The sequence below is a fragment of the Amphiura filiformis genome, chromosome 17 (assembly GCF_039555335.1).
Source record: "Amphiura filiformis chromosome 17, Afil_fr2py, whole genome shotgun sequence".
Taxonomy (NCBI): Eukaryota; Metazoa; Echinodermata; class Ophiuroidea; order Amphilepidida; family Amphiuridae; genus Amphiura; species Amphiura filiformis.
Window position 1 is genome coordinate 59,324,049 of NC_092644.1, and position 12,295 is coordinate 59,336,343.

General features: G+C 42.9%; 1 protein-coding gene across 1 annotated transcript; it reads right to left on the reverse strand.

Moving 5' to 3' along the window:
• Positions 1–581: 581 nt before the first annotated feature.
• On the reverse strand, positions 582–9,064 carry LOC140137332 (gamma-aminobutyric acid type B receptor subunit 1-like). The gene is made up of 7 exons (XM_072158975.1): positions 6,667–9,064; positions 4,863–5,003; positions 3,542–3,712; positions 2,720–2,821; positions 1,868–1,982; positions 1,097–1,245; positions 582–743 (listed from the first exon to the last, which is right to left on the reverse strand). Exons 1-7 carry the CDS (start codon positions 6,889–6,891, stop codon positions 582–584), a joined length of 1,065 nt encoding a protein of 354 aa, XP_072015076.1. The 5' UTR covers positions 6,892–9,064.
• Positions 9,065–12,295: the final 3,231 nt, after the last annotated feature.

Genomic DNA, 12,295 nt, shown 5'->3' on the forward strand with positions numbered 1-12,295 from the left:
TTCTTCGTATTCAGAATGCAATTCGATACGTCTGATGTGCTCTCATGTCCCACAAAAAATACTGTCGAAACGCTCAAAACGCTCATTCCAGATCCCTTAAGACAAAGATTTTCGTTTCTTTTTCTCCCGCTTTTTCTGCCTTTTTCTGGACATTTAAATTCCATAAACTGTGTGTTTGTGTGAACATTGAGGGCGCTATTTACATATATATTTTTATTTATTTTAGCCAATGATATGAGTTATTCGTATCATCTCATGATAAAAAGTTTTTAGAATATTCCCCTTTTTGTACTAATTTTTGTATTTTCATGCCAGTATACAAGTGTTTACCCATTGTAAATATGCAAACAATATTTAAATAAATAGCGCCATCAGTGTTGACATTATAGGTTGATAGGTATCCATCCCGGGTATCCATACATAACCGCGGAATGGGCAGGGGTGTATTGCATTTTGTGCTAACGGAAATTGTGAAATGGTGACCCCAATTTTTTTGGCCGGTGCTGCGAATGCGAATCTGACAAGCCAGGAACACACACCAATATTATATGTATAAAGAAAACGAGTACGTCCAGTGACTGCTACCACTTTCTTTTTTCTTTGAGTATCCTGTCGGCTTCATGTAATGCCAATGCTATAGTCCATATGCTGTCATAACCATATGGTGCTTCTTCTATGCCCAGTAATTCATTGGCCTTGTAATTTACGTATTCGTTGTACTCCACTTCATATTCATGTGAGCTCTGTGTGCATATTAATAAAGATTATTAGTCTGTGCCACACCCTGAGCAACTGATGAAAACTGCCGACAATTCGGACATGCGCGCTGTGGCCCGGCCCGTGTGAGGGAATAATTTGGTAGAGCACGTGGGAGAGCGTGTGGCTGGCGCCGTTCACTCCGGGCGTTCACTGTCGCGGCCGCTTCGCTCCGATCGCGACTTCGCCGCTCGATATGGATTGCGAAGTTCTTAGACAAAGACTACTATTATAATAGCAGTTGATTATCATGCTTGGGGGGGGTGTATTATGTCAACCGAGTGTAATTCCGCCTAATTAAGCCCCATCTACCAACCAAACCAACGAAGCTCATACGTACCAAGCCAGACACCCTCTTGGTTTCGTCTCCTTCGGGCAAAGCGTCCACGTGGATACTAAAATAGCCTTCCGTGGCTTTTCTCATCTCTTCAACAGTACAGTTCATGGAATTTTCATCACGGATCTTCCACCAGTCACGTTGGTAAAATCCTGTCATGAAAACAGGGTTTGCTTTGACTTATTATTCTACTTCGGAGTTGGGGGATTTACTATAAAAAATGGTCCGAGAAAGTAGGAAAATAATTTCGACATTGCAGCGTGTCAGAGCTTTAGAGGTATCCGATTTGTGTTTTGCATAATTATTCATATTTTATGTATTTGCTATACACTCGAAGCCATAGTTTCTTAGAATAAATGCCGAATTCGGCAATCTTTGTATAGCTGATTGGACACTTCTCTGGATAGAATTTTATTTAAAGCCATTATTGTAATTGCCGAGGAGGACGCCCTCAATATTGTTTAAAATTGTGTTTTTACACGATTGTACTGTTCACAGTACGTACATGGCGTGCGGGACGGTCATGCACACATCAAAGGACCGTGTCGTAGCACGACCGACGGAGTGATACGCATTGGCGACATCGGCGCTCGGTAGTAAATTTCAATTTTCTTTGCTTTAACTCATTTTGTCGGCTGAAAATTAAAAGGAGTCATATCTGACATTCTGACAAGCTCTGACAGTAAATGCTAACATTTTATGGAAAATTATGAAAATGTTACAATATGGCTTTAAATTAGGATGACTCGTCATAAGTGACGTAGTATTGCATACCCTCTATAATCCACACATATTTCGATCCATACATCCCTTCATGATAGGCTCGGCAGAAAATCTTTCGCGCATCTGGTTCATAAGTACTAAAATATATTATCCTGACGCCTTGTTTCTGAAATGAAAATATGAACAACTTATAAACACTTGACTTGAATGTATCGATAATTCTGTTAACCACTTGACACGACAGTGTCTTGCTATTTTAACCGAATATTTATTAATTACACTACACAAGAGCTATTCTAAGGTGCACTCTAAAAGAGCTCATAAATAGTAAATAATAATAAGGATACATAATAATTGTCATGTTCCAGCTTTCTAAAAATCAGTGGCGAAGATTTCTTTTTGACATTGGGGGGGGGGAATGCTTTTTGAAATATAGTAAATCCGGCACCTTTTGGCGAGAGAATAAGTTTATGGTACAAATGCGCGCTAAGCGCGCGAAAAATGTTGCCATTTTGAAGCTAAACTGATGAAATATTGTGCAAAAGGGGAATAGATTCGCGCGTAGCGCGAAAAAAATTGGGCTTTGGGGGCTAAATGGCCAAATATGAGGTTAATTTAGTCAGAAACCCACATAAAAGCGTCAATATTGGGAGGGATAATTGTATGGACCACCCCCCTGGCAAATTATGGGGGGGGGTTGTCCCCCATCCCCTGGGATCTACGCCTATGCTAAAAATGATCTCTAACAACTATGTTAAGCACTGCATAATTCCGCCACTGACTCCGTCGGTAGGCTTAGTCCCCACTCCCCACCATCAATTCTATGTTTTAAAAACTATAATTTAATCGTGCCTTTTAACCTAGAGCAGCAAGAATAACTAGAATTGGTAACTCTTTGCCTACCTTGATATTTATGAGTTGAAATGTCGGGTCATCTGTGAAGGTTTCTGATACTACGACTTGTATTCCCGTTTCTTCTGCTTTCACCCGAAAATCAGCAATAGTCTGCAAGCAAAATGTCCCAGCAAAAATATATCACAGTGCAGTGGTACAATGTACAGACAATATGAAAACATTTTACAAGAGGATTTGTGGTCGTAGACCAACACCATGAACACTATGATTTGGTCGGCCAAAACTTTGGTCATATCTGAAATTTGCAGTGAACCTAAAATGTATTATAATGATGGAACATTTTTTAGCAATAGGTTGTAATTAACCCAATGGCCCTTGTGTTCCAGGAGCGCTATGTGTTCAGTGACGATAACATAATTTTGCGCATGCGTGTATGAGTTCATGACATTGATTACAAACGAATGTAGCGTATGCTTCGTGTATGTGTAAGAGGTTGTACCATCTGTCTAATCCAGAGGAGAATCTTCTCTGGTCTAATAGAGCTCTATAATAGTGTGTTCAGCTCGTAGTCGGTGGGCCTTATAACATCGCGGACTAATATCAATATACATGTATTTTATTTTGAGAACGGGCTTGAGACAACTCGCCAGAAGTATCACAAATTATTATTTAAGTCCTATACTTTGTATATACTTTATTTAACACGCACAATAAAAACCAGACAAGTCAACGACATCACTCTTAACCTATTTTTCGGCGTAGTGGTCAAAACCTAAAACTTACCGCCGATGCGAGCTGATCAAACTATAGGTGTATTCCGATGTGCATAACGCCTACTCATACTTTATAAATTGTTTAGGATGCACTTACCACTTCAAATGTGGCTCCAGGAAGGGAGAGTGTAGCTACCCGCTTCCAACCAAAATACTTCAAAAATGCGATCCTTATCAAGTTGAATGTGGTCCCTGGTACAATCAATCGGAAAAACAACGGGTAGACGGATTTTTGCGATAGTTCTGGAGAGAATGCGCTGTACGAGAGCTGTATAACAACATTAAAGAAGTATTTCGTGATCCTAGCAGCCTCTTTTTTATGATATTTTGCAGTAGATATCCACGAAAAAGGCTTATTCCCAAAATTTCAGTTGATTCCGATTTTGCGTTTGTGAGTTATGCATGATTATGTGTATTACACTGCTCCATAGACAATACCAGAACGAATTCAAATTTCACGATATTTTTGCGAAACGAATTAATTTGCAAGAGATATTTGGTATAGGCCTATAAACATTATGTAGCCAGAGGTTTCCAGTGGTATAAAAATCTCAACTGTTTTTGATAAAAGTGGGGAGATGAGGCTGTGGATCACGAAATGCCCTTTTAAGTGTGGATTTCAACAAAATATGAACAATTAGGGATTCAATCATGTTTCACCGTTGTTCATCCCCGATTAACAACGATGCGTCCGCGTCGTTTGTGTGGTTTAGCTTTAGCTGCCCGAGCGAAGTAAACCACGCAGACGCGCAGGACGCGAGTTGTTAATCGGTGATGAACAACGGTGAAACATGATTGAATCCTTTCAACAACGAAAAGAAGCTAAAGATCGTATAATTCACGATTATTTTACGAGGAATGTCAGTTAATCATTGCCACTCAGCCTTATGAAAACTTCGATAATTTCTCTATTGATATCAGCAATAACACTACAGAATAAAACGGCAATATTTAGCCGCTACCTGAAAAATACTGAATTCAACTTGTAAGCTTGCATACGCACAAAGGTTCCAGGCATGACGAGTTTTACGCGCTCTCGCGTAACGCGTAGTCTCGCTCGCGTTCGCGTATACGCTACAGTAAAAGTGTGGATTCATCACGGATTAACAATTTGAATTGAATCTAATGTATGAACTTTGATTTGCCCGCCATCATTGAAAGACATGAATTTGTCCCATATCCAGACATTTTCAGCACATATATGTATAGCCTATTAAGACATGGAGGTAAATAAGAATATTTTACTTGGTGGTCATTCTTCCTTTGGACCAGCTCTAAGCCGCAATTTTCCTCATTTTTACCCATTTTAACGTTGAATTTGTAAATTTTACGCTACTTGTGTATTTGTCTCGGTAAAGTCTTTTTTTTTTCTTGTAAAGAAATTGGTTTTACAAAGCCTATAAGATGTAGTGGTCTACCTGTATTAGATTCCAAAGATGGGAAGCCGCCGCTGTTGGTATAGTAGATAATGAACAACCACACCCTAAAACAAACACCTTCGTTGTCGACATATTGTATAACTCACGAAACATGGAATTCACAGAGTGGCCGCCATCGCACTAGGAAACCAAAATCACAGAAGATGGGATAGTTATGAGATTTGTCCACTACAAAATGTGACCGTCCACCACAAACCAGTCGTAAAGTCGGCCCCGTCAATTTTCTTTTATTTCATGTTTGGAAAATATCATAAGCTTTAAAATGGTATATATTATTTGACGATATCCAGTAGCGAGGTTATGGTTTGTTGAACTTTGATCCTTCAACAAAATGGTACCTTAGTTATTTCGGTTCTACGTCTCTTTGCCGAGGGTAAAGTTAGGAGATCAAACAGTCGTAATTGGCGGTCATTTCAAATCATCCCCAAGTCAACGAGGTTCAGGAATTTCCTCTCATTGTTAATTGTTGGTTATACATACCTAGACAAAATACAATGCTTTGTAACCAACCACTTGAACAGGATTTAGCCAAAGCAAACAAAGACTAGAGGTATCTATAGACATAGGTAGAAGCTTATTATCCTCTTCAACAATAGGATTAATGGTCTGGCACTAGCAAAATGAGATACATGTAGCACTCAGGGTACCTTGAGGTACCTATTAATACGACCTTCATGCACATTTTACACTGTAACCCAGAATACAATTTGCCGACTTTACGGCTGGTTTGTGATGTGCTGGTTGACGGTCACAAATATTTAAGTTTTCCAACACAATTAATTTCTGCCACACGGTCTGAATCGAACCATTTTCGCCAAAGTGATAGAAAAAATTCATCCATCGCGTTGGAGAAATTAAGCTTAGTCATCGTGATGGAGAAATAATACATCATGTTAATGTTGGGGAAATTATTTTAAATTGCAGATATTATTTCGCATTGGAGACCTTCTGTCACGTTGGGCAAATATGGTTATGCATATGTGGTCTTCAAACGTTGTCATTGCCCGGTGTCATTGGAAGTTGCTAAAATGGAAAACCTGAATATTACATGTACCAGACGTGACTTCTCTCTAGTCCGAAGGGTCGCTAGTCCGAAGGTTCTCTAGTCCAAAGGGTCGCTAGTCCGAAAACCAAATTAAGTTCGCTAATCCGAAAGTTCTATATAGTCCGAATATAGAATAAGGGTTAGGGTTAGTGTTAGGGTTAGGGTTAGCGAACCCTCGGTCTAGAAAACCCGATATTCGGACTATATTCGGACTATTCAAACCTTTTTCAGAATTCGGACTAACGAATGGTAAATTACGTGTTCGGACTAGCGAACATTCGGACTAAGGAGCCTCCGGACAGGGGACCTACGGACTAAGGAGCCTCCGGACAGGGGACCTTCGGACTAGGGAGTTGTCACCGTACCAGAATGATAATGATAGTAATCAGTATTGATAGTAATCAGTATATTAAAGCTGGGTTATTGTATATATCACTCCTTTTACATTTTGCACTGACCCATGTCACAGCAACGCTAAAGAGATAAAAGGGAAAAATTTCAAATTACAGAAACGTACCCATATTTTTCACCTGTATCTTTTATGTTACAGTGTATACACATGTATAATGACCACTGAAATGCTCATCATAATAACTATATTTAGAAGCCTTGTTTGTCGAAAACAATCTACAAATGTCACATAAAGTAGTTATTCTTCTTCTGATAGCAGAATATGTGTTGCCATCAACAAATAATTTGTATCGTGCCGTGATGCGCGTTCGCAAAATATGTACTTACCTGGGTGTCAGCTAAGGCGATTCTCAGTTGATAATCTTGCAGGATATCTGGATTGTTGTTGACATGCTCTACAGCAAGTTGTGAAGCAGGATACAGTGATACTCCTCCTGGCCATGTATCGCCAGTCATAGGATATAAACCTAAAATGTAGATAGGAGTCTTACTGCAGCTGCTGTAGGGGATTAGACAACTTAGCAGAAATGTTCCACATAGTATAGACAACATATTACTTTCATCCAGTATACAATATTGATACTATCGTTCCCCGAACATTACAAAAACCGAGCCAGGGTTCAAACCACACGCCAAACTGTTGCAATTTGTTGCAGAAAGGTGATGCTCAGTTCAACATGTTCAAGGGCATGCATTATTGTGAAATCAGCCATGCAAATCAGTATCAGTATCGGTTTTGTCGGCAGGACAGGGTCGCTCTCTGCATTTCACCAATTTCCGCACAACTAATGAAAATGGCAAACTCGTGTAAGCATGACGTAAATTTTTGAAAGCGGTGCTAATCTAATGATGAAGGCGCTGCTTGAAGACTTCTACTGTTGGAAGCTATATCGCCATGCTTTTGAGTGTCGAAAACGTTCTCCAAATGCAAAAAATACCCGAGGAAACGCGTTACACCTGATATCTAAGAATACATTTTTTTGTAATTAAGGCTTGGAATCAAGTTATAGCTCTGCTGAAGACTTTGCTGAGGATTCAGGAGACTCTGCTGAACATTTAGGTGGGGGCTGGTATTTTACCATAGTGAGGGAATGAGCGCTCTCTGCCTCCCTAGCTCAGTTGCTGAACATGCCAGATTTAGGGCGAATGAAACCATCAGGTTCAACGGCCAGTATGTTCAGATGTCTTGGCAATTTGTTTACTGTAACGATGTAGACAGAACAGCCAGCGACACAATCATGATGAGATATTGCTCCGTTCTTTCTCCTTCTAGTTACTCATCTTGGTGTTCATGGCATTTGTTAGGTTAGGTTTAATACCAGGTCTTTCAAGAGCACTTTTGAGTTATATTCCGGCCGCACTTTGTCCTTAAAATGCAGAAGTACGGTGCGGTAAGATCGGGTGCTGTTTTTCTGGTAGGGCTAGTTTAGTTCCAAGGTCTCTTGCCATGAACATCAAGCTCCATCTTCGTTTTCTTGAGTATACTAAGGGGTCAAGGGGGTCAAGGACGGTAGTGATTCACAAAAGTTGGAGAAAGCTTGTAGTCGCCTGCTCCGCAGCCGACTGATGATGATCTTCTTCTTCTTGCGTGTGTCAGGAAGAAACAAGATATAAAAGCCAAAACATTAAATTTCAAGCCCAGTACGCATCAACCAGTCCCTGGTGGCTTCGTCAACTTCAATCAGGCCGGAGATACCATTCGGTGGTCTATGGAGATGACAGGATGAGATGATGTGGTCGGCTGTTTGTTCCTCACTACCGCACTCACATGCTGGGCTTTCCTTTAAGCCCCATTGGAACAGGTTGGCATTGAAGCGTCCAACTCCACTTTTCAGGCGGTTTAATTTTGTCCAAGCAGACCTGGGTAGATTGAAGCCTGACATGGTGTCTGTTGGGTCTGTGACAAAGCGCTGGAGTGGTGAGGAAGTCTGAAGCCATTGGTCTTTCCATGCCTTAGCTGTCCAGTCCTTGGCTGTCTGGTTAGGCTGTGTTGTCTTCATCAAGTCTATTGCTTGTTGAGCAAACGGCTTCCTGGATACCAATCTCCTGCTTCCACCCTCACTGTTCCTGGCTCTTGACAGGGTGTCATGAAGGAGGTGTCCTGGTTCTTCAGACCGGAGTGCTATAGCTACAGAGGCTGCTTTCCTTCTGATGTCCGGCGGAGGGATTCCTGCTAAACCCGGAAGCTGTTCAGTTGGAGTTGGCCGCAGACATCCTGACACAGTGCGCATAGCTTCATTTAGACCCGTGTCTACCTGGTGGGTGTGGTGGCTCCTGCTCCATACTGGTGCACAGTATTCTGCTGGTGCGTATACCAAGGCCAGGGTTGATGTTCTGAGGGTCTTGGCGCTTGCTCCCCAGCTGGTGCCGGCTAGGTGACGAATCAATGCGCATCTTGCTGTGACCTTGTCCCTTAGATTAACCAAGTGCTGCCGGTAGGTGAGGGATCTGTCCAGTTTCACTCCTAGGTACGTGGGGCAAGCCTCGAAGTTCAGTCGCTTGGACTTGATGGTTACATTGAGTTCTCGGTTGGCTTCCCTATTGTTGAGATGGATGGCAGAGGAGACAGTCTTAGCAACACTCAGCTTGAGTCGCCATTGGTAGAGGTAAGTATCTAGGGTGTCCATGTATAGGCTGAGCGCTCTCTCAAATGTGTCCCAAGAGTTGCCAGACTTCAGGATTGCCAGGTCATCTGCGTATCCATACTTCTTAGCAATGGTATTGGGCAGGTCATGGATGTAGATGTTGAATAAGAAAGGTGCTAGGACGGAGCCCTGTGGCACACCATTCCTCAGACTGCGTGGTCTGCTAGCTTGGCAGTCGCTGGTCTTAAGAATGAAGTTGCGGTTCGAGATTAGCTGCACGATGAAGGACACCATCCGTCTGTCTGGTATGAGCTTGAGGAGTTTGCATATCAGGCCTCTATGCCACACGGTGTCGTATGCTGCTGTCAGATCTACAAATACAGCACCAGCCTTCTGGTTCCCTTCAAAGCTGTCTTCGATGTCTTGGGTGAGGAGGGTGACCTGGTCCACTGTTGATCTGCCCTGACGAAAACCGGCCTGCTCGTGAGGAAGCTGTGGGTCTACAATCGGGTTGATACGGATAGGCTCTCCAGGCGTTCCAGTAGCTTGTAGGGGATACAGAGTAGAGAGATTGGACGGTAGCTCTTAGGGTCATCCTTTGGCTTATTAGGTTTGAGCAGTGCGATGACAGTTGCCTTGCGCCAAATCTTTGGTATCTTGCATCGTTTCATACAGAATGACAGGAACTTGCATAGCCAGTTGGTTGCAGCAGTGCCAGCATGATGGAGGAATTCTGGGTGGATACTGTCTGGTCCAGGTGCCTTACCTGCTTTGAGTAGTTTCAAAGCATCTTCTACTTCCTGCATGGTGTAATCGCTGCAGAGATCGGAGGTGGATGGCATCTTCCAAAAATCGGACACTTCCTTCTTAACCCGCCTGGAGTGATCACGGTCAGGGCTGGTGAAGCGGCCGTTGTTCACAAGTACGCTGGCGATGGCGTTCGCAGTTACACTTTCCGGCGTTTGGTGTAGATCTGCCTGTCAGGCGGTTGACGGTTTGCCAGGCCCTTCTGCTTGAGTAGGTGAAGTCGATTGATTCCACAGTCTCGATCCTGCGTTCTTTGCGTTTCTCATCCAGTCTTGTGAGGAGAGTGGAAGCGCAGGAGTCAGATTCCTCCTTCGATGGAGCCGAGGTAAAGTCTTCATACAGAGCTTGGCACTCATCGTCCCAGCATGGGATGTAGCTCTTCTGGTACCCCCTTGGGATCGACTGCTTGGCTGCATCTATGAGCAAGTTACAGTAGGCTGAGTATGTGGTGTTAATATCATCACTCTCTGGTGGTGGTCGTTTGGTAACACGCTGGTCGACCTCGGCATAGAACTTGTCCCACTTTGCTTTCCGGAAGTTCCACCGCTTTACTGGTTTGCTAGCTGTTGGAGACACCAGAGCAGGTTGGATTATCAGAGATGGTCGGTGCTGAGATCTTGGGAACTTGTCCAGGATTTTACGCACAGGGAGTTGGTTTCCTTGGCTGGGTTCAGCAAATGCCAGGTCTGGGTTGGTGCCAGTATTCCACCGTCCTGAGAAGAAGCTGTCAGGTTCCTTAGGATTGAACAAGAGGGTCAGGTTGTTGGTAGAAGCCCATTCCGCGAGGCAAGTCCCATCACTATTGCAGCGAGAGTAGCCCCAGTCAGTGTGCTGGCAGTTATAGTCTCCTGCGTATACACATGGTGCTGGATAATGAGGTAGAGATGCATTGGTCAGGCGTACTGGAGGTGGTTTGTACACATTGATGATGTTGACGCCAAGCACTTCAGTATCAGAGTCGGGTGAGGACTGGGCCTCAAGAGACCAATCATCTGTGTCTTGGCTGATGAAGGTTGCTAGTCCATGGTGTTTGCTTGGGATGTAGCCTGCCAGTGAGAAGTTAGGTAGAGTTAGCTTTTCATTGGTTTCACGGTGTGTTTCTTGGAGAAAGATCACAATGGCTTTGTTGTTGACTGCCAGCTGCTCCATGATGTTCATCTTGGCAGGGGTGAGGCCTTCTACGTTCAGTTGCAACGTCGTTACACCGTAACCTTCGACAGCAGTAGCTGTCCGTCCTGAGAAGGACGCGAAGCTGGGCTCAGGGTCACGGCGCTGCTCCTGGGTAACACTGCGTTGACTAGCGATATGTCGCTTTCTTCCTTGACTCATCGTCGACGTTGGTTCTCGTTTTGGCGAGATAACAGGGGAGACCACGTGAAGGTCGCCGACTCCTCCCCCAAGCTTGTAGTGGGCCGCAGCCGACTGATGATGATGAAGACTTTGAAATACCAAAAAGAATTCGTTGGCAAAAATGCACCATGCTCCAAAAGAGTTATGTGATATCCCTAAAAGATCATACAGGGGTCAAATTTCAAATTTTGTTCAAAACCACACCAAATTATTCCTTTGATTAAAACGATTCAGAAAAAGATAGTTTAGTTTACCTTCGAGGTTGGTTCTCGAGTTATAAGCAAAACGATCAAATGTCGCATTTTGCGCTCCACAGGGATCAAAACTTGCTCCGATTATAACCAAAATTATCTCAAATTGCTCGTGTTGCAAAAACATTTCAAAGTTCAGAGCAATACTTTTGGCGTGGTTTATAACAAGATCAGAGCAATATGACTCCTGTTTGATCTTACTCTTTTCTGAACAAGTTGCATTTTCCCACTTAAGTTTTCTCATTCTTTAAGGACAGTGAGCCGAATTTGCACCTTAATCACAAATAGCTCTAGGGATTATCCATGTTCCTTGACTAATGGGACCCTATACATACGGTTTATCGATCCATGCTCGCTCTCGAAGGTTTTCTCCGGGATCTTCGGTTTCCTCCTGCTTTCAAAATCAGTTTTAGATGTTTGGTTATCAAAAACTTCCTTCATCCAATGGAATTTGGGGAGCTGCAAAAAATGGGTGGATGTTACAATCTAAGTGCGGATAGGCATGATGCAGTCATGTCTACAGTAGAATTCACCACGACCTTTGCAGGACTTAAACCCCATTAAAAGCTATTAAACCAAGATAACACTCATAACGCTCAACTGATTAAATCATATCTTCTCTGGTTAAATACACACAACATATGTTTCTGCTTTACATGTACACTCATAGAAATGACTTGTTCGCCTTGTTGGCGCAATTCAAAAGGAGTAAGTTTAGACAACTCAAAAATAGTGTTAGTTATCCGAACTTAAAAATGCTGAAAAAGCTCAAAAGTTCCGTCAACTAATCAACTTTGTTGGCATTACTTAAAAGTTGATGTGGGGTGTGGTGGTGGTGGTGTTGGTGGGGGGGGGTTCGGTGGCGACCATGACATTCATAATGTAGATGCCCCTAATACGAAAGTGACGTTCCAGTATCTACCGGAGTCGGCAATAGGGGTCTATCGGTGTAGGATTTGTTTG